Raw genomic sequence first — 24,227 nt, 5'->3', positions numbered from 1 at the left:
TACATCACTAACTCATCGCATGTATTCTAATGGAGACGATGATGATGATGATAATTAATGAAACGCTGGAGTGAATAAAGCAGGAGGAAACAAGAGAAACCCAAGAAACATCCCACACAGAATGTTTGCTCACCACATGGACCACTTGGTATGGTCTGGAGTCGAACCAAGGAGCACACATACTAGAGGTGAAAGCTCTATCACATTTAATTTGGTTTTACAGCTAAACTGAAATTAATTACAAAATAAAACTAGTACAGAAGTAAGTAAGTCATCTCATATGTATAAATACGAAGAAGAATGATAATTTGTTGCAATACAGGAAGAAAAGATGATTCACACTGGATACATTATGTATCATATCTTCATTAACTGAAATTATAGTGAGAACAGACCTTTCAAATAATTGCTGAAGTCACGACATTCACCCAATAATGGGTACAGATTATGTCAGGTACGTTGGGGAGAAACAAAACACGTTTTAACAGCTAGCAAAGAAAAAAAGACGGATGTACATGATTGCTATCCGTGGTCCAAAAGAGGAGCGTATTATATTTCGTAGAGGAATACCAATAAAAATTAGGAAAGTGGACAATTTAAAAGAAACAAATGCGTACTGTTTGCATCATATGTCCCAGAAACCGTAACAGAGAATTCCAGGTTATAAGTACCACTGAACACGAAGAATATCAATATGGCTACACGATGTACATTTCTTAGACATGGGACACATCTCATTGGTGGGAACTAGACCATGGATAATGTTATACCATTCAACATACATATCGGGAACTAAAGGTCGGGCAAACACGTTGCGTCATATCAGAGCCAATTGGAACTAAGAAAAGAAATAAATAATGATTTACTGATAAGTATCGAGTATGAAAATAGACAAATCCTGACAAGGATGATGTACCAGGGAGACACTCCCAGAAAAAGTAAATCTTTTCACACACCCAATATCAAATCAAAATTGTGAGATATAAAAGACAGAGATGAGACTAGTAAATAGACTTAAATTCTTTACAAGTACACAATAAAAGATATTAGATCTCTTATACCTTATTAGGTTATATACCATGCATTGCATAATACTTCTAATAAATAGCGCGCAGAACCTCATATTCTTACAACACTAACATTAAAAATGTACTAATTACATTACAATAACTAACTAATAAAATGTGTAAATAGTTTATTACAGTAGAACCCTTCTCGTACGCTCTCGGCTGGCCCGTCACTCCGGCTGATCCGACCATGTTCGAGCCGAACTTGTCCCCACTTGTCGGTGATTCACGAGGCCCATTGTCATTTAGTACTGCAGAGTACAGTTGAGCGTGTTTTCTGTACTGTACTCTGCAGATTTTAGTCCTTACTGTTCGTTTGCTTTTACTGTAGAGAACAATAAAATGATTTCTGAGTTCAGGGATTGTTTATTTTAATCCGTATTTTCCGTATTGTATTTTCTGATAATGCGACCAGTTTTTCGTTCCGACCATAAGCCCAGTCCCAAAGGTGACGGATTAGAGGGGTTCTACTGTACTTAATTAACGCATGCTGTACCCACTAGATTTGAAGTAGACTTCGGAAAAATCTTTAAAGTTTGCGTTTCACGATTATATCGTGTAGGTTAAAGAAGAGGATGATGGTGAGAATGAATTAAAATGCTGGAATGAAGAAAACGAAAAAAAAAAAAAAAAAACGGGAGAACCCTTAGAAAGCTTGCGCACATGGTATTTGTCCATCACAGAGCACAATTAGCCCAAGCCAAGATTGAAAGAGGGACCCTGCGCTCCAGAAGTGATTGTTCTAATGTTGAGTCACTGTTGTTCTAAAATAGGGGGGGGGAATTAATGATTTTTTTTAGTTTTACGTCCCACGTTTATGCCGGCTAGGCTAAAGGAGACGGTGATGATGAGAACTGAATGAAATGGTGGAATGAAGAAAGTGAGAGGAAACAGGAGAGCCTCGAGGAAACCCACGCGCACTCTGTTTGTCCACCACAAAGTTCACTTGGTGGGAGCAGGGTTTGAACCCAGGACCGCATGCAGCAGAGGTTAACGCTTTAACATGGAGTCGCCGCGACCCCTGTTCTAAAATAGAATGTAGATATTATTTTATTAGTTGTTATTTCAGATCTACAGTAAACAGCCTGTAAATTTTACTAAAACTTGAAAATTCTTATGCAGGCATGATATCGAATGTACAGTATTTAACTCGCAAATCTTCTATGTTGTTACTATAATGCTTCGTAACTTTAAATGGAAGTTTAGTATTAACTAGCATATATTACCCGCTTCGCAGGGTTGAAATGAAAATTTAAATGCACAACTCCGTATCTCAAATGTTTAGTACCCGTGAAACATGCTGTTTTCGTTTTTAATAGCATCGATTTAAACAGCATCGAAAAGAGCATTAATCACCTCGGCGACCCCGAAAACCACGGATTCGACACTAATATTGGTCATTTTCGACCATTTTATTATCTCGTCCTCTACCAAGTTGTGTGGCTGAATTTGGTTTTAAACGGGTTCGAAAGTGTCATTCTTTATCTCAACGACCCTAAAAGCTACGGACCAGACAATAATATCCCTCATTTTTATATATCTCCCCCTCTTCCTCTACAATGCTGCGCGGCATGGCATCGTATGTGTCACCGGTCATCTCAGAGACCTCGGAAGCTAATATGGGTTATTTTTGACCAGTTTTATGTATTTCCCTTTCCCCTCCCCCAAGATGCATATTTAGATTGAATTTAGATTTAAACAGCGTCAGAAGTGTCACTGTTCATCTCGGCGACCCCAAGAACTATAGCTTTAACACTAATATCGGTCATTTTCGATCATTTTTAAAGATCTCTTCCTCCCCCAAGTTGCGGGTTTTAATTTGAATTTAAATGGGATCGAAAGTATCACTGTACATCTAAGCGACCAAAAAAACTATAAATTCGACAGTGATAGTAGCCATTATCGATCATTTTTATATATATATCTGTCTCCCTCTCCTTCAAGTGGTGGGGCTGATTTTGGATTTAAACTAGGTCAGAAATGTCACTGTTCATCTGAGTGATCCCTAATACTATGGATTAGACACTAATATTAGTCATTTTTGATAATTTTAAAATATTTACCCCCTCCCCTACGTTGTATCCTCCCCTTTCCCAACTATCAGGGCTGAACTTGAAATAGCATCAGAAATGTAACTGTTTCTCTCATCGACCCCAAAAGCTATGGACTCAACACTAATATCAGTAATTTTTGATGATTTTTAAATTTCTCTCTCCCTCTCCCTCCCCTACGTTGCATCGTCAAAGTGAATAGAATAAAGTAATCCCTGCCCCTAAACTCATGTATTTTGAAACTTTGATTGAGTTCGGTCGGGTGGTTCAAAAGTGATGGACACAAAGGCAGTCATTTTATTTTATTTTTAGATATAAATAAAATATCCCTCCCCTTCCCCTGCCGTAGGTTGGCTCACAAAAGTGAAACGATAAAAAAACATCCAAGGCCCAAGCTTCAAATGTGTTGAAAATTTGATGGAGATTGGTTGGATGGTTCAAAAATATTAGATTTTATTAGTTTTTATTTATACGTCCCATCCCTTCCCCCTCCCCTAGGATCTACCGTTAAAGTGAAATTACATGAATGTTTCCAGATCCGAACCTCATGTATCTTGAAAATTTGATTGAGATCGGTCGGATAGTTCAAGAGCTTTAAGTTACAAAATTAGTCACTTTCAGTCTTATATAAATTGACGGCCTCGCATCTCTTAGCTATCAGCCTTTGCATTAAGAGTGAATTTTGTGTATTTGTTCTTTATACTTCCTGAACTAGGCCAAGCTGGGGGCTACGCTCCCTGACCCTCACGATTACTCGGCCTACGGCCTCGCACCTCTTAAATCCACAAGTTTACCAACTTTCAATTTTATTTCCTACTAGTTGAATATACCCATGCTTCGCACGGGGGCTGTATTTGGAAGTCAACGCCTGTGGGAATATCACCATTGATCTAAGCGACCGCAAAAACTATGGATTTGATACTAATATCGGTCATTTTTGGCAATTTTCTCCATGTCTCGATATCCCCCCCGGCTGACACCCGGCCCTTATGCAATTGTAACTAAATTTGTAAGTCATCGCTAATGGAAGTGTCACCATTGATTTCAGCGACCGTGAAAACTATGGATTTGACACTAATATCGGTCATTTTGGATTATTTTTAAATGTCTCGGCATCCTTCCCCCGGCGCCTCCCGGCCCGGAGCCGAATAAAGCGAATTTGGAAGTTAATGCGATCGGAGTTTCACCATTGATTTCCCCGATCCTGAAAACTATGGACTCGACACTAATATCAGTCATGTTCTACTACTTTTACATTTTCTTGTCTGGAGCCTGCACCAAGGTATTCGTGACTAAAAAAATTTGGTAACTCTCGGTCAATTTGTTTGGTTCCCAAGCCAGTTCCGGTAAACGCCCCTCTGAGACCCCCTGGTACGAAATTTGAAAAAAGGACTTCGTCTTGATCTGGGGCCTGGGCCAAGGTACCCCTGACCAAAATTTGGTAACTCGGTCCACTCGTCTGGTCCCCAGGCCGCACAAAGACAGACAAATAAACACAAACAAACGCTTTATTTTATTTATATTAGATTTCAACTATCTAAGAGATAAGATTTTGTATTCCAAGAAAACGCCCATTTAAATAACATGAGAATTTCTGCATATATATATGTGTGTGTATGTGCGTGTGTGTGTGTGTGTTTCCACTATTATCACAATAATGACTGTGTGTTACACTATGAACAGTCTTCAAGCATCGAAAAATTCCCGCGTAATAATTCACATTTTCGCCGCTAGTTGTCCCACTAGTCAATATCAATTTCTCACTGTGAAGCCGCAATGCCATCTATTAAATGTATGTTGAACTAAGAGTAAACTCGTAGAAAGGTAATGTGGAAGTGAATATATTTCTAGTACTCAGAGTGCCACAGCAATAATAGGATAATCTGACTATTACAACATCTACCTAATATTCAATTTCAATGTGGGAAATTTGAATTGGATGTTCAAACTAAATGAAATGTAAACATTATCATATTATTTCATCATTATGAATATAGTTTTTTAAATTCTTTCGCTCTTTTGTTTATATGATTACACAAATTCCTACTTCGTAGTAGTTTAGAACAGTTTATACGCTCTATGGTATGTCAGGAAGTGATAAAGGTAGGCATATAAAATATGTAGTAAATACATATTTGATTTTAAAATTACTATACCGTTTATTGGTACTGTTAGGCGGATTAATATAATATTGCTTCAAACAGTGTTCTTTTTAATTTAATCAAAATATTTTTACAACAGAAATATGAAGTATAAAAAGAGAAAGACGTTCTTCCGATTGTAATCATTGATAGAAACTGCTACAAAATTGTATAAAATAAATGCTTCTCGTTGCATTAAATATACGTAAGAACATCAATACTTTCAAATATCTCAAACGGCTTATTGGTAAGGCGCTTCTGCATGATTAAGTTTGATACAGCCTTATACACAGCGAGAAGCTTAACGTTAGTAAATAAACAAGAGCTTAGCATGTTGAAGCTTGTGTTGTATATATTTTGAAACGTTAATTAGGTTTATGAGTATTTTATGTATTCTCAATTTAAAATCTGCTTATTATCTTTTGAGAATTCATAGATGGTAATCCTGAAAATCGTAAATCATAATATCTACGAATGTTCAACCTCGTAGTCGAAACCATAATTAAATGTTATCTCATCCAGAACAAATGGATTCTTTTTTAAAAAAATCAATTTTATTTATTCACATATTACTACAGAAGAAAGTAAAACGATTGATAGCACTAATTGTTCTTTATTTATCAGCGGAATACTTCAAAACAACATAAGTGATAACAGTTTTCAGCTTACAAGGTGTTCACAGCTTCTATCCTAAATATCAAGCAAACGTTATTTTCTCTTGAGTGTTATCCCAAATGAGCTTTCCACTGATTTGAAAACTTACCACCACTCACAGGTTTTTGAGGGACACATACGTACCACCCCGAGATTGGTCCAGGCTTAATCCTGTTGCATTAAACATATATACTCAAGTAATGCTAGGGTTTAGGATCGAACAGCGTTGAAATTCTCAACACGACATTTTCCCTGGACTTTTTAAAATTTTATTGAAAAATTCTCTCTTTCTCATTTTGCTAAATTTACCTACAAAATTTCCGTAGATTAGGGAAATTTCCCTCAAAGTACGAACACTGAGCTCAATTGATGTTAAGGATGAAGGAAAGATTCTCGAGAGAACAATAAATCATAAGAGGAATGAAAGGTATTGGAAGAAGGAAAATATATGATATTTAAAAAAATAAATGAAATTAAATCTTTAAGTTTTACGTCCCACGATTATGCTGGTTAGGCTAAAGGAGACGGTGGTGATGAGAAATGAATGAAAATGGTGAAATGAAGAAAGTGGGAGAACCCCGAGAAAACCCACGAGCACGGTGTTTGTCCACCACAAAGTCCACACGGCGCGAGCTGGGAGCGAGCCAGGGATCCCAAACACCGGAGGTGAACGCTATACCACTGAGCCACCGCGCTCCCCATATGATATTAAAATCCCCACATATGATATTACCTAAATCTGGGGCTGAGAGGTAAACTATGCCAAGTCACTTTTTGTTCGAAATTGTTATCATATATATATATATATATATATATATATATATATATATTACTTATATTAGTACGATCTTTTCAGTGGTAAGCTGATTTCGGTCCGGAAAGAGCTAGTTTCAGGAATAGCAAGTTGTAAACTAATCCAAGTCACCGTTTGTGTGGGAGGTAAAGAATGCTATACACTTATAAAGTTAACAACTCGCAACAACTTGTTGCAGATATAGACAACCCTTTATCGTTGTTAACATGGAGTTGAAAAAATTCAGGAATTTCAAGGCATTGTAGGGAGAACGCTCGAGTCCTTTGCGTCTTCCTTAGAAAGGTAGTAGTGAACAAGATGTGTTTATATCCAAAATGGTACACATGCAAGTACGTATAGACAGCCCTAGAGTGCTATACTACAAGGAAAGCTTTCATAAAGGCTTTCAAATTGTTGACCTAAACAAATATACCCTTCATGCTATATGGTCGGATGAAGTTCCGCAATTTAAGTGAAACTTGGAAGCCTGTCAGTTCCGCAAAGTGCAAGGATATTTGAAGACTTTTAACGTGGATCCCCCACACATTTGACATGACTACTACAAAAACGTACCGCATTGTGACGATGATGGAAAATCAATTTAAGCAGAACCCGAATGATTGTCAGTGTAATAACTTCATATAGTTATTTATTAAACCATTGAATTCATAATTAGATGTATGTAACTAATAAATACACTGCAAACAACATTTCTATGTATCTCATGTGAGATATATTGAAATTACTGCTTTACAATGTGTTTTTGTTTTTCATTATAAGCAGTTCTTTCTTTGCTAATATATGGCTGAAATATAATTTTGTGATAAACTACTACAAGTCAGTTTACACTATCACTGTAAACATTGTTGCTAACATTACACAATACGACTTTAGAACACAAAAAAGAACGAAACTGTTTACGTAGAGATCCTGTATAAGTTTTACAATATTCAATAAATAATCAAAGTAATTCAACAAAACATTGTTTTGAAAATACTTTTTCGATTCTCCTATAAAACTCATATTTATGGCTTATACTACTTTGCTTCTCAGCCCCAGAAATAATAATCACAAAGGTAAATCTATTTGTGATAGTTTTGGAGTTGTCGGCAGTTCAAGTTGTTCCGTGCTAGTAATTATAAGGAATTGGAACCCATATTTGTACAAATGTTATTTGGCTTCAATTTCCTATCCCATTTATTAACAGATAATTGTATCTTATTGTTAGCCCCGTTGAGATTTAAAAAGGGAATGATACTCTTAATAAAATAGCAACATCTTAGTCTGTGGGCGATTCTAATTTCCAATAGGAAGTAATCTCGTCAATAAGCCTCACTATCTGCTCTACCTGCTTGTCTGATGCCAGAGGATTTTTTTTTTTAAATTCTGCTTTTAGCAATTGAAAACTATGACGTTTGTAGGAACATGAAGTTCATAACCTATTTTAATAATTGTAGAACTTTCGCTGCAGGAATACTACCATTATAATAGTGTGCAGAATAATTTTAAAGTCTGCTATACTTTATACTCCCACTATTACATAATTAATAGCATACAATGTTGCTTTTAATTTTAATAGAATAATCACTAGTATTACAATAATATTGCATATGTGCATAGAAGTAAATCGAACTGATACATTAGAATACATATCTCTCTTAAGGTTTGTTGGTAGTTATCGTAGAAGAAACACTTTTTTTATAATCAGTGTGTGTTGTACTTAATCATGGAACAAAAACAAATATATAAACTGCAATGTGAACGTCACCTGTTTGTTGGGCTGTTTCTTTCAATAGATTACGGAGGTACCAAGAGATATTCTATACTAAATATTCGTAAGATGTGCATAGCTAATTAATAATAACACTCTCACATTAAAATTGTATGATAATTTATAATCTGTCCAGTATTATACAAACCACTATATAATCACGTATTTTCTGCTATACAAAAGTATAATGGATTGTAATTCACTTCATTGTGCACTAATGACGGTGTTTATATAACATATATACACATACTATATCAATTCTTTGTTTACAAAGTAAAAGAAAGATAGATGTGATTTGTGTCCATCTCATCCTACAGGAGCAGAGGGTTAAATCTATCAGCAAGGAAGAAACAATTATATGGACAAAGGTGAACAAATTAATCGAAAGGTTAATTGTAGCTAAGAAATTTCTAGACAATAAATTTTAATTTGACTTGTTTTACTTATTTTAAAAAGAAACTATTTCCCAAACTTGATCTCGAATAATTCTACATCTGTATACTTTGGAGATTACATCATGGAATATGGCTAAAATGTAATTGCAATGTGTTTAGTCCATTGAAACAATGAGGTTCGTTTCACACATCTCCAAGAAAAGTCTGTTTACCTCGTCCGGAAAATATTTTTAGAGAACTGTACTTATTCATGGCTTTGGAATTCTTATTGGACGTACAATATACTAATATTCTAATTATGTTGCTTTATTTACATATTACAATTAAAAATATGATAGATAAATTTCGGTATGGAGTTCATTGATGGGAACTTCTCCTAAAATACAAGTTTATCTTGTGAGTATAATTGACTATGATGCTCTAATAATATAACACACTACATGTTCGATTTTCTGCGTTACAATAATGTAACACAATAATGGATGTATGAAACACCGGACACGAAATCCGATTCTTCTCACCGTGATCTCTTCTTACAATATAAAAAGATCGGTCTCACAACTGAAAAATATACCATCTCACCGACAGTAACAATACTAGCCCCAAGAAACAGGGAAATGACGCCTCCAAGAGACACTGAAAGAGAAATATTGAACGTACTGTTAGGAATGCTATTCTGAAATTAACATATGAGCATATTAATTGTTTTATTACACGTCCAATGCTTTACAATAAGCCTCTATACTGTATCATTAAGCACTTTGTTTTTATAAAATCTCCTGGAAAAGACACAAGCTCAATAGAATGATGAAAGTATAGGAAATAATAATCTATACTTCCTAAACATTTTATCAACATAATAAGACAGATTTTGCGCCTTTGTGGCTACGTTGTAGAGCATTCACCTCAAGTACATAGAATCTCTGGTTAATACCAGACCGCGCTAAGTGAGCTTTGTAGTGGGTTAACACCGTGTGCATGGGGTTTCACAGGATTCTCCCGTTTCTCCTCTTTCCTTAATTCCACTATTATCACTATCTAATCATCACCGTTTCTTTAAGCCCAGTTACATAATCGCGGAACACTACACTAAAAAAACATTTTCCTTTTTTCAAACAGTCCAGACATTATAGACGAAATTTATAAGGTCACAATTGACAAACACTGAAACATTTATTTTCGATGTGATTTCTTGTAAACAACTATTAATTTATTTAAAACTATATTTTAAGATGGATCATCAGGACGTTTAAGCCTTAATTCCACTATTATCACTATCTAATTATCACCGTTTCTTTAAGCCCAGTCACATAATCGCGGGACACTACATTAAAAAAAACATTCTCATTTTTTTTCAAACAGTCCAGACATTATAGACGAAATTTATAAGGTCACAATTGACAAGCACTGAAACATTTATTCAATGTGATTTCTTGTAAACTACTATTAATTTATTTAAAACTATATTTTAAGATGGATCATCAAGACGTTTAAGCCGGGCTATCAAAATGAAACGGGTAGAAGAACAAAGTTATGTTATTTCAGAACTTAAACACGCATGTCGTAATACTCCCACACCAATTGTTTTTTCCGTTTCTTTATGGTGTAGAAAGCATATTATGTCCTATTATGTCCTATTAAGTATATCCTACACCCTCCATTCCAAAAGAAACCGAACGTTTTAAAAAAACAGAAAAGCAATGTACATTTTGGAACAAGTCATTTTTATTAATCAATGTATTCCCCTTCTGCATCGATACAGATATTTGCACGCTCCAACAAGTTGTCAAACGACTTCTCCATGTCCTTTATTGGAATGGTCTTTAGGACGGCGGTCGTCGCCTTCTCAATGGCATCAATCGATGCGTGCCACTTTCCTTTCATCGCCAAATGCAGTTTCGGGAACAGATAGAAATCGCACGGAGCGAGATCTGGTGAATAGGGCGGATGATGCAACCGAATAATATGATTTTTGATCAAAAATTCAGTTACAAGTCGCGAACGATGTGATGGTGCATTATCGTCCAAAAGAGTCCAATTGCCGATTTCGCGATATTCGGGCCGAATACGACGAATTCTTGCCAGCAAACGCTTCATGACGCCCAAGTAAAACTCTCCAGTGACTGTCTGGCCGGGCTGAACAAATTCTTTGTGGATAATTCCTTTTGAATCGTAAAAACAAATCAGCATCACCTTAACTTTTGACTTCACCAAGCGACTTTTTTGGGTGTTCCTTCATCCGGCGCTCTCCATTCAGCACTTTGCCGCTTTGTTTCGGGCTCATATTCAAAACACCACGTCCCGTCACAAGTTACAATCGATTTCAAGAAGTTTCGATCCTGCCGAGCACTTTTAACGATGTCTTTGCAATGCGCAATTCGATCAACTTTTTGGTCTTCGGTGAGTTTGTGTGGTGCAAACCGCGAATTAACCTTCTTAAGGCCCAAAACTTCGGTCAAAATGCGGTATGCGGTTGTTTGAGGAATGCCTAATTCCATTTCAATAACTTTCACCGACGAGTTTTTGTTATGTTTGATGAATTCACGCACTTTTTCGGTGTTTTCTTCCGATAATCCGGTTCTGGGACGGCCTGATCTTTCGTCATCATCCAGCGTCTCTCTACCCGATTTAAATCGCCTGAACAACTCGTAAACTTGCGTACGGGATACACTCTCATCACCATATGGATTTTGTAGCATTTGGTGCGTTTCACTAAAAGTTTTACCCAGTTTAACACAAACCTCAATTGCAGCTAGTTGTTTGAAACTCATTTTCCGACGGATGTACACAACACACTGACAGTTGAAACGCAATAACTTTGTTGCCGTGCATCCAAATGTCATGACATTTATACCAGTTGTCAATGAAAGACTACGCCATCTACCGGTAAAATATTACAACAGATGGCACTAGTGGTACTACTTGTTTTCAAAAGTTCGGTTTCTTTTGGAATGGAGGGTGTATTATGTCGTAGCTTGTACTATGAACAAATGTGCAACTCGTGTTGTGGTTCGATACCTTTATAATAAATTGATCACGTAAGAAAGTTATAAGGCGTAATCGTACCCTTAGAGGTGGTTTGTCAAATGCAAGCGTCTAGAAGCACCCATGAAATTAAAGTACCTTCACAGCAAACTTGAAGATGATTCCGGTAGTTGATGTACGTACAACACCTCTACTACGGACGGACTTGTTTTAAAAAATGTGCATGAAATAGCAACAAAAGACCGGCGGCTCACAACCGGATGCATGACTAAGTCTTTGATGGCTATCAGGAACATGTTTAGTATATTTTTACTACAATTCAGGGTGCGAAATTTTTGTCATAGAAATAACCCCCTAGAGTGTTCATCATTGATCACAAACAAGCACGCCAATTACCTTAGCAGAATTTGCAGTTGTTTCATATGAATCCAGAAGGTTTCAAGGCCATATTTGTGTCTGTAGATGAAACACAGGCTCACTACTTTCATCCGAAATTTAAACAACAGTCACTAAAGTGGGAATAACTACTTTTTACTATACTAGAAAGCAGAACGTGGTGCTAATTGCTTTTGGAAATCCAGATGTGTCTTACTCATTGTTTGTTTTAAAATTATAAGCAAAAGAGTGACTGAGAAATACTGTTTTTCACATCTTGACGAATTTTGATTTCCGATACGATCATTCATGTTAGGCTGTAGCAATGACCTGTATTTGAGTGTTATTACAGGTTCTCCAGATAATTTTCTCCTTGGTAGTTAACGGTTCCAAGACCTGGAAACATATCCACTCCAGAATCTTTATCTGCCATTGGTTTGTCTCAGTTTTCACAAAGTCTATTTAGGGTATATGTTTATGTCCTGTGTATTGATTGCGGTGAGGATCGACGCATCGCTAATTACGCGATAATTAAATAATTACAGTTTGGTTTGTGCTGCAGGGTAGCTTGAAATTCTTGAAATTATGGAGTACTTAGAAAGAATACTATTCACGCATATCTCGTATCTGGTAGAATTCTACTAATCTTATTGGAAGCTAATTGATGGGTGTTTCTACATCAGCATATTAGAAATAATTATTGTCAATTTTCTAACACTCATAATTTTCCAAATGTACTGTTGTAAATTAAATCCGATTTCAACATTAAATGGATTATTCTTTTATGTACAAATTCTCTAAAACAGCTTATAAATACTGTGCTCTTATCCAAAGGCAGAGTTACATAACAGAAATGAGAAGTTTTCTTATAGATTAAAATTTTACTTAAAAAATATGTCAATTCGTAATTGCTATTCCGAAAATATGTCATTCTCAAGATGGGAAAGTAACCAGATGTTTTTGAACTATTTTATACTCAATTCTCTTAAACTAGCAGACAATGAACTTACCAGCAATATCTAATGAATCTCGAATTACCCTAAGTCGCATTTTTTGTGAGCTTAATTTCAAGTGCATTGTAAGTTTGAAATACGTATAGTCAGTATTTGTAGAGTTCCTAAAAGAAAAAATATAAAATTAAATTATGTGAGTTGTGATATTTATTATTCCTGTAAAATTTTGTTATACTGTGCACATGAAATTTTGTATGTAGTTTTCTATTTTATAAAACAAAGCACTGAATGCAAAATTAATAGAAGTCCAAAGCTTTCTGAAACCAAATTACTTAAACTTAATTTCCTGTAATTTAATATATAAATGACCAGCTTTAATGAAAAAGAAGTAAGTAACAAAGTAATTATTATTTGAAGAAAGCATAAGCAATATTTTACCATTCGAGTCGACGGACAGTTGTCATTTTTCCTCTACAACAACACGTGTGAAATTTATCCATCTTAAATAAAACTTACTTTGTATGTGTCGTCCTTCAATTTTGGGACATTATTTTGTTATTTGAGGAGGAAATTAATCAAGAAGAGAACTAAATAAGGGGTAAGATGTACTCCATATTGTACATTAGTAACGTGATTTAAAAAGTTACCCAATGTATTGTATGTAAAAATTAGATTTTCACACAACTAATTTTATATTTTCTTATCTGCTTCCCGATCTCCATCATTGATTGCATGTTACACTAATGAAGAGAAACGTCGTAAAGAAAGAGAAAATATACAAAAACTCCTCTTTTAAATAACATGAAAAGACAATAGTGATCATCGATAAGATCCACCCAACTCATTAGAATAATATGACATTTCTCTTCAGACTTCTCAATTAGTATTAATATTTTAAGTTAAAATTGTGTCAAAAGTTGAAGTGTGTATTTGACCTAAAAAAAAATAAAAAAAATATTCTTAAAAAAATTGTAGACAAGAATGGTGAGTTTTTACGCAATGCGACATACTTTATTAGAAATGTCCTTATCTCCTATGTTATATTGAGTTATATTCATAAAAATATTAGTATTTTTATTGTCCCTCATACTCTGATTCGAAAATCTTACATGATACTTCTAGCAAACACTATTTTGTTTAGATACATTTTACATATTTTCCAACATGAAGGTGTGTACCTTGGATGCTAACCTACTTTCGTGTACTGTAGTAAATGGAGATATGTTGTATATCAGAATATTGTAAGACTTATAAATTAGCCTTGTACTAAATTCGGTTGGAAAGTAAACTATGCTTACATCGTGCCAATTATCAACGAGAGTAGAATAATTTGAAACTTGTACATGTATATGAAAGTACAGGTTCAAGAATTTTTAGGTTGTAACAAAAGAGCACCCTTAAAGTTAAATACTCAGAAGCAAATATAACGATTGTGAACCAAACACATAGGTGAACAGTTATCACTTTTGCTTTGTTATCCTACTGACTTACATTTTGGTTTTGTGTTTGAAACTATTGACGTATTCATTCAGTCCTTCCATTATTTTTATTTTCTGTGTAAACTACCTGAGTATGTATGTAGTTGAATCTGTTTCCAAATAAATAAATGGTGGTAACATATAAAAAAGTACTATAAAGTATTAATTGTCTTGTATTAAGTTTTAGTATTGTATTTCAGTTTAATCGTTGTTCTGATTGAAGAATTTTAGGCTGTTATATGTTCTTCTTAATAAAACTTGTTACAAAATTTTCTCCAGATGCTACCCAATACTATTTTCTCAGTTCGAATTTGGAACTACGTGTACCAAGTTCAATATCACATATAAAAGAAGTGACAAGTGGTATCTTAAGGGATTGCAGGTAAAGCAAACAATTGTAAAATAAATCAAAGAGAAACGCATTTTCTCACAGGAAATCTCCTGATCATGGAAAATAAATTTGTGTATCAAGCTTATTCAATAAACACAATATGTCTATGTTCATTGCACATAATTAACAAACATTTAGGTATTGATATCTGAAATATCAGCTATAGAAATCACAATTCATAAAATGAGTGCATGTCTAAAATCTCGTACTCATACCGAACCTTCTACCACTCGTTGAATTTTTCCTGAAAAGTAGCAAGTGACAGAAGTAGACTTTAAGTTTCTCTGTCTTTCGTTGTTATTACTAACGTGATGTACCCGTTTGCGACCAAGAAACTGAATCTGTACTTGAAATACGTACGGTGGCAACGAGTGTCTCTTGCAAACAAAAGTATAGTGCTGTCTCTTTCTCTACTATAGATTGTAGTATTCCACCTCAGCTGTTATGTGAACATTCAGTTGTTGTCGCATAACAAATAAGCTACAATATGCAGGAACATCAGCAAGAATGTGGAGTGTTACCAGAACAGTACCTCACGTTTAGTGGTTTTCGTGCGAAAGGTTCTAAAATTAAATGAGCAGGAAGTTACGTCTTGGTCACGAACGTAGGTAGCTCAGGATGTCATCTATTCAGAATAACAGCTTACGTTCAACTGTAGACTTTACATTTTGGTGCGTCGTTTGCTACTTGCACTGATTCCTGAAGTATTATTATGAGCTTATTGAATTTCTTTCGTAAACATATCCTTGTACAAGTCATTCTAGTGATGGTTTTCAGTCATTCTAGTGATTCTGTCTTGTTTTTCGAATACTGTAGCTATTCTTTAAACAAACTTGCACTCACAGTCTACCAGAATGGAATATGGCCAACGGAAATAACATCTACTCAGTAAATTATGATAATAGGCAACAAACCTTGGCGTAATGATCTAAGAGATAAAGTGAAATTGATGAGTTCGCATTATTCTTATTTCACGTATCCTATTTTGCACACATGGTGATATCCGTTTATAGTGTGAAGAATTTGTCACGTCTGAGCGTATTTAACAAATTTACGTATGTACAATTTTTTGAGTACTCTCACAATGTTTGGGAATGTCTAATATAACTTAGATTTACTCTTTTAGTGACCTATTTTCACACTTATTCAGTATTGAAGAAACTAACGTTTCTGATGCTTTTTCTTTTAACTTTTGCTGTGTTTCCTTTTTCCATTATTCCTATTAGTTTAAATATTTTTCGACATACTTCCATTGTTACCAACCACTAGCCATACAGTCATAAAATGGTATCACGATTTATTGCAAACATATTAACAATACTATATTCCAATACTAAAATTAGATAATGGTGCAAATTCACTACATTATGAGTATAGAACGGATGTATCTACTTAAAAACGCCATGAGAAGCAACAATAAAGACATCACTTACTCAATGACGCGACTATACACATTTACAATTCTTTGCTCTGTACAACTTCTAGGGCAGTTACAGGTAATTCCCGGTTTTCCTTGTTTCTGAAAGTTCACCAAATCTGAAATAAATTAAACAGATGATCGAAAGTATTTAAGCATTTCAAAGTTCTGAGCTACATTTCAATGTGTTAAGCTACAGTGCTCTTAGCTTATGTAACATTAGTAAGAGAAATGCTATAATGATCAAAGTTATTGAAATATTTCAGTATAGGTGAGAACCTTCTTTGGGGATAGCTAATTGCATTAGTTAAAACTACATGAAAATATTACGCTGTGTAAAATATTCTTAATCTTCTGCGCACAAGTTGCTGTTAATATCCCAAATTGTAGGGTAAATCCGTCGCAGGAGTCCGTCCTAACACCATTCTATATCAAACAGTTGAAACTGAAAAAAAAGTGCATTTTTAGAATCAGACATAAGGTACTACGCCATAAAGATGATTGAACATTCTGAAAAATTAATTTGTAATTTTCAACATTATTTCGATTAAAACGTAAATGCTGAGTAGACCTGTGAAGAAATTTGTACTATTTATACGCAAGTTACGTTTCGAATTTTCATCTGTGATTAAAAGAATGGAGAAAATATCCATACGTTTTACCGTATCATTTGCACCGAATTTATCTTTACCGGATTGTGCAATTACAAATTCGAAATCCATACAACAATCTGCCTTGTAAGGACATATAAATGCATCACCAACTTCTACCCCATATGATATGTTTATTAGATTCATTTAAATTATTAAATATTGTCTGTTTGGTGGAAAGCTTTGCAATGGAATATTTACAATATTATCGATTTATTGTAGAAAGAACTTCGTCTCTAAAAGTACAGTTGTCGTTGCCCCACCAAATACTCACAAATGCTATGTATCAAAATAATGATTCGTTGGCTAGAAGAGTTAAGTGAAGATTTTGTCTTAAAGATGATACGTACATTAAACATAATCAGAGTGAAATAATAAAACCGAAAATGAACTCCATCGGCAAGAAAACAAAAGATTGTTGGAGGAATAAAACAAAACACAGTATTCACAAAAGAGTATGTATGATGTTAGAAAATTAATAGATAGATTGTTGTTACATTCATTGTGTCATTTTAATATCTCTTTTTGCGAATGTTAGCCGAATTTTTCACCACAAGGGGCGTGCCCAACAATTAACCAATCGCATGCCAGTTACCAGTTCTTACTTGTTTCTCTCTATTCGGTTGCAATTACCTTATATGAGTTGGAGGGATATACTGAAACTGCAGCTGGTAGGGGAATGGGTATCCCTGCCGCTACAGCCAGGCTATAGATTCATCAAAATGGTGCTACAGGTTAGATTGTTAATTTTCGATCTCCCGGTCGGAAGATACGAGATTAGTAAACTAAGCACGGTTAGACCCATTAAAGACGTCTAGACAGCTAATGGAAGCTTTCCACTTTCCTTGTAGTAATACATAACGCTCCGAAGACTCCGTCATACTGGGTTGCAATCATGAAGAAAACACTCTCAGATGAACACAAAATTATCGTCTCGCGTTGGCACATGCGAATCAGATTTCTCAGATGAATCCTATTCACAAACATCAAATGAGGAGTGCCGTTTGGATATCGTCCGAAGAGCATCCGATTTGACCTTAGGTATGTGGCTGCTTCCAATCGCGGTGGTCATGTATGTAAATCATGTTGGATTGAATTTCTAGTAGCTCTGAGAACAGCTTCACATAATTAAATGGTACTTGTAAGTTGCTCAGAATTTAGTTTATAAGTAATATCATAGTGCTTAAAGTACGAGTGCTTCAGTCTCATGATACCTTTCAGTTCCAGCAAGACCAGTCCGAAATACGTCATTCTCATGTGGTTCAAAAATGGTTCGGAAGGCAGTTGGAAATTGATATATTTCACTGGCCGATTTTAAATCGATGGAAATGTGTAACATAAAGGTGAAACGTATGCTAAGAGACATTAGGCTCGAGGCATGTCCACAAAAATATCGAGATGGCCTGTAGGCCATTACTTCTGAGGTATGACTGGAGGTAGAGGAAAGAGATATATTGCTCGAGTATTTACTAGATTTCATGCTCAAAACATTAGAACATTTAATAAATTCAGAAGGGTATTGGGCACTATATTATTATCCTCATCTAAATTCCCAAAATAGTACTTTTCAGACTATATAACCTATTCTGAAAATATTTATTAATGAATAAGTAAGTATACAAATATTATTTTTAATGATATGCAATTTTAAATTACTAAGTGGAAAATTGCGATAAAAGTCAGAATGTAAATCAAAATTTCAATATATGCAATGGTAACCATTACGAAACGCAATCTAAAATGTTGTGTTTTGGTAATAAATTTTACTTTTATTACGTAAAAGTTTGATGTTTGGTTTTCGTTATAATTATCTACCATCATTATCGAAACGAACGTTAATGAAATTAATTAATCATTATTCGATCCTCCTTTCTACATTTATGTTTCTATTCGTAACGAGAAAGGGTCATTTGAGATTACACGTTCGTTCTTTTCTAACAGAGACGATCAAGTTCTAAAAGAAAATTAAATTTTACTTCTCGACATACCTTTGACGTTGTTAATACAGCTCTCTCCTTCCTTATCGCACTTCTTTTGATGTCCTAAAACAAAATGGAAAGAAATGTTTATTACACAACAACTTTTAAATGGAAAAGATTTGACATCAAGTACTTACGAAGTAATTAGTATATAAAATTGTGGAATGCTATAATCAAATAATTCATTTGAAGAACTTGCTATCTCAATTGTAGATTCTGCTTAAAAAAAGAAATTGATCAGCCCAATAATTGCATTTATAATTGCCTCAAAATATAACATTATTTACTCTAAACGTTTAAGATTTTAATAATATTGTTTATGTATGAAATCATTGTATTAAATGTCTCAAGTAATAAGTTTGCCACCTCACTAATGTATTTTACCAGTGACGTTATAAAATCCACTTTTTCAGCCAAAGAATTAACTAAGTCAAATCATACTTCACTTGTAGAGCACGAAAAGTAAATATTCGGTCAAAGAATTAAGCAGCCCAGTAATGGACTTCAGTAGAAAATATAATTGAATCCAACCATTCATCAGTGAAATTTACCTGATGAACTGAGTGTATTGATTGTCTAATAACAAATTTCAATTACACACTCTAGAAAATTTTACTCTCTATATTGCAGGATAAAAATATTGAGACAAAACATTTACAAATAATCCAAATATATAGATTTCCACTTTGAGTCAGATAACGAAACCATTTTCTTAAGGATTTATAACTTCAACAGTACATTTTACTTGTCGAGTACTTAATTAAGTCTAATTGTTTAGTCTGGAATGTTGCTATCTCAATAAGATTTTAATTGTCACCATACAATGAAAATAATTTAGTCAATTTGCAAATCAAGATTTATTGCACGAGCCAAATCATAGAGTTCCAACATTCAGCTAAGAAAGTTACCAGTTTAACAGTAAATTTAAATTGTCTAACCGTAAAATCCAAGTATTGAACCAAAATATCAATAGCCCATTATTCGATTCACTCATAACAAACAAAAAACATAGAATCAACATATTCAATCAAGAAAGTAATAAAGTTTGATAAGAAGATTTCAACACTGAATGCTAAATGTAATTCTTTAATGAATAGTTTCAATTGTAAATTCTTCTTGTCACATAATAAAATCCAAGTAGCTCGTGAAGAAAGCTGCTAGGTCAATAAGAATTTTATGGTAAAATCTTAAAATTCAAATAACCAGACGAAAAGCTTAGGAACTCAAAAATTTACTTTATAATAGAATAATAGAATCAAGCTATTCTTCCACACATTTGCCAGTTAAAAACTAAGTTTACTTGTCAATAATGCAAATATTCAAAATAGAAACATAGTTGCATATTAGGTTTTACTATGAGCAGTAAACATAAAAGCATCCCAATATTAAATCACGAAATATGCATTTTAGTAACGTAATTTTGTTATGAAGCCATAATGTAAGTATTTAGTGAGTAATTTATCGGCTCCACATTACACTGCTGGACATTTAAAATCCAACACCAAAACGAAGACACATTGGTTGTGCTACCTCTTCTTTTCCTGTTTTATTGCAACAATTTAATCCTCAATGATGTAGAGTTTACTAATTAAATAACATACTCGATGAATTTGGTCATACTCGATTAATTTTATCATATATTTATCACCTCAGTAACATATTTAAAAGTAAAAACATAAATTTCTAGTTTTACTCTAAAACTTTATTTAATCTAAAACTCTGAGGGTGGGCTGATAAGTTCTCGGCCCGACGCAGAAGGACTTGAGCTGCAGGCATGAAAGTGTGAGGCTATTCAACATAGTCCCCTCGAAGGTCAACACACTGGCACTTCGATGCTGCAAATTCTCCAACCCCTCCCCCCAAAAAAATTCAAGGTCTGCAAAAAACTGTTCCTCAGCTGTTATCACTTGTTCATCACAGCGAAATTTCTGTCCTTTCAGTGCTGTTTTGAGTTTTGGAAACAGAAAATAATCAGAATTGGCAAGGTCTGGCGAGTAAGGTGAGTGGTCAATGCACTGAAACCCTAGGTCTCTCAGAAAATCAATTGTTCTGCCAGCCTTCTGCAAGAACAAAACACCTCGTGTCAACTTTCCGCGGGGCTTTTCTTTAATAACGTCCTATATCTTAGTCAGTAGACTGCAGTAATACTCTGCACTTATGGTTTGGCCCTTTGGAAGGTAGTCTGGGAGGAAAACACCATTCTTATCCCAAAATATTGAGACAAGCACCTTCCCTGCGGACTTTTGTGTTTTGAACTTTTTGACCCTTGGAGATCCTGAGTGGCGCCACTCGCATGACTGCTGTTTGGATTCCGGATCAAAGTAATGCAACCACGTTTCATCCTGGGTAACAAGCCGATTCAAAAAATCGTCGTTGGGGTTCGCAAAATGCCGTAAAATCACCTGCGATGATCTCACACGTTCGCGTTTCTGATTCTCGTTCAAACATTTCGGAATCCATTTCCCAGAAAGCTTGCGCATATCCAACTGATCATGGATTATTGACTCAACACGTTCTTTGAACATGTGCACTTTGTCAGCTATCTCCTGAAGCAAAATCCGTCTGTTGCTCAAAATCAGGTCATGAATCTGGTCCACTTTTTCCGGAGTTGACACTGACACTGGCCTGCCACACCTGTCACCATCTTTTGTTGAAAGTTCACCACGCTTGAAGTTCGCACACCATTTTTTCACGGTGGAATATGAAGAGCACTGTCCACTCAATGCGTCTAGCATGCAACCATGGATTTCCTTGAGCGACTTCTGTTGCAGGAAGAAGAACTTCATTACACCTCGCTACTCCTCTTTGGTGAGTTTGACATCTGGCTCCGCCATGTTCATTCAATTACCTGTAAAATAAAAACCGTTCATGGTATAATCGTGAAATTTGGTACTTAAACATATAAAAGATCATCATTTCACATGACAACAATTACATCAGGGTAGTTCATTCGGAAGGGGGTCGGGCCGAGAACTTATCAGCCGACTCTCGTAGCTGAATAGTAGATTTCAATGTAAAATTGCTACCTCCAAAAATTCAATTAGGGAATATATTAACCCAATAATATGTTATACTGATAGAATTCAACAATAAAGACGAGAAATACGTCTGTTTACATATCAAATAATAAAATCTAACTAATCAGTTAAGGAAATGATCAATTCAAAAATATTTCATTTGCTGAATCTTAAAATTGAACTATTTAGCCAAAATATTTACCAGCTCAGTAGTATATTATAGTGGTCAAAATCATACACTTAAGCTTGCCGTTAAAACAAATACCAACTCAATAATATGTTTTACTCTTAGATTTGCAGATTCAAACTACTCATTAAAGGAATTCGAAACTCATCAACATCTTTTAATTATGAACTCATAGTGCTAATTTACGGAATCTGGAAATTCACCTACTCAGTTGTAGATTTTACTTTTGTAACAACATTCCAAATTGCAATCACATGTTCTCCTCTATTATAAAGCCCAACATTTACCTGTTGAGTAACCAATTAGCATATCAGTGCAATTGCATAGTTCCATCTTCTTTTCCACTTCGCATTGGGCAATGCATGCGCTGTAGCTGTAATATTTGAAAGCCCACAATCCTTCTGTTTCTTCTGGAAACTTACATTTTCTAGAGCCCACTGGTATATTTATTACGTCTTTATCAGCCACTTCATCCGTCATCAGAATTTCTCCATACATTTCAACAGCTTTTGCTTCAGGAGCAATATCTTCCATACGCAAAAGAACATCATATTGAGAATGAGGGTTGACCTAATGTGAACATGAAGGTCATGAGAGCATAACCAATGTGATATATTGTAAATCAATTACATTCATTTCGAAAAAGAATTATTATTATTATTATTATTATTATTATTATTATTATTATTATTATTATTATTATTATTATTATTATTATTATTATTATTATTATATAACCCTGAGATACGCAACTTAGCCATCCAACAGGTTATGGTTTCAAGTTTACGGAAATGACTCATTTCAGTTTTAAAAAAAGTAGTTATGCCACGTTGCCATCCTACGCGTCGTTTCACAAATAAATATTTCAGGAATGTCTGCAGCATGATATGATTTAACTTAAGAAATCAGAGCGAGAAAGTTTATTGCAGTGTCCATAACTTTTCTTGATATTTTTCAGTGTATAAGTCATTTCCAAAAACAAGATGTTCTACCCAAAAGTTACCTACAGTATATATTTTCCTAAAACTCCCAAATTGATATCAAATTGTGCTGAGAAAATGATGAATTGTTATTTAACTCAAACCCAATTCCGTATTAGATAGTCGTTCGAAGTTCATTATGAGTAAAACTCCAGTGTTAGACATGAATAATTTTAATTGAAAATAGAGAAAAGAAGTTACTCACCATTATAAGTTTTCCTTTCACCAATACCTGGAACTCGATCCTTAATTCTTCATTCATTTTGAAGTATGTATTTAATGTCCGTGCTCTACGAATGATAAAGTGTGATGACTAAAATGAAGGTATAGACCTGACTTTGTTTTTATTTAATTAGTTATGCATTTAGTGAGAAACTATTGCGTAAATATAATTGTTGATAAAGTATTTAAATTTATCCATCTAAGTGAAATATTAAATCATCGCTAAATATTAAATCGGGAGTTAATATAATACAAATAATAGTAATATACGATGACCAATCAAAATATTATGACCTTCCTAATATCTCGTATGCCCATATTTGGCTTGCGAGTTCTGAATGAAAACAATTTGGCAAGTGACTAGATGTATAGTAGACCACATATTCACACACGCCACAAGATTTCTTTAAATTTCGTGACGATTTCGAACCTGGAGCTCTATGATGCCCCAAAGGTGTTAAATTGAGTTAAGACAGGTCAGTTTGGGAGCCCTTGCATCAATTGGAACGCACACTTGTGTTTCTCAAACCGTTGCAGCTCAAAATTAGTCTTGCGTCAAAGAGTTTGGTCGTCCATAAAAATAACATTTCCTGTTGGAAATTTGGCCAGAGTGAATCGGTGAACGTGATGACTTACTAGTAGCTGGGAGCCATTATGGTGGCCTGCGCAAGCACTATTGGGCCGTTAGATGACCATGTAAAGATTCACTAAATTATTATTA

General features: G+C 34.6%; 1 protein-coding gene across 1 annotated transcript in view; it reads right to left on the bottom strand.

The window, feature by feature from the left end:
* Nucleotides 1-23,546, bottom strand: part of LOC145666270 (sodium channel protein Nach-like) — a 103,073-nt gene extending 79,527 nt beyond the window's left edge. The window contains exons 1-6 of the mRNA XM_081733333.1: nt 23,490-23,546; nt 22,592-22,874; nt 19,110-19,163; nt 16,488-16,590; nt 13,243-13,349; nt 9,394-9,508 (exon numbers count right to left, since the gene is read on the bottom strand). Coding sequence (XP_081589459.1) covers nt 9,394-9,508; nt 13,243-13,349; nt 16,488-16,590; nt 19,110-19,163; nt 22,592-22,874; nt 23,490-23,546 — 719 coding nt within the window. The remainder of the gene's footprint in view (nt 1-9,393; nt 9,509-13,242; nt 13,350-16,487; nt 16,591-19,109; nt 19,164-22,591; nt 22,875-23,489) is intronic.
* Between the last annotated feature and the right edge of the window lie 681 nt (nt 23,547-24,227).

Source organism: Thermobia domestica, chromosome 12, assembly GCF_964235325.1.
Source record: "Thermobia domestica chromosome 12, izTheDome1.hap1.1, whole genome shotgun sequence".
Lineage (NCBI taxonomy): Eukaryota > Metazoa > Arthropoda > Insecta > Zygentoma > Lepismatidae > Thermobia > Thermobia domestica.
Note: the sequence above shows the minus strand (reverse complement) of the source record. Positions and strands in the feature narration are given on the sequence as shown.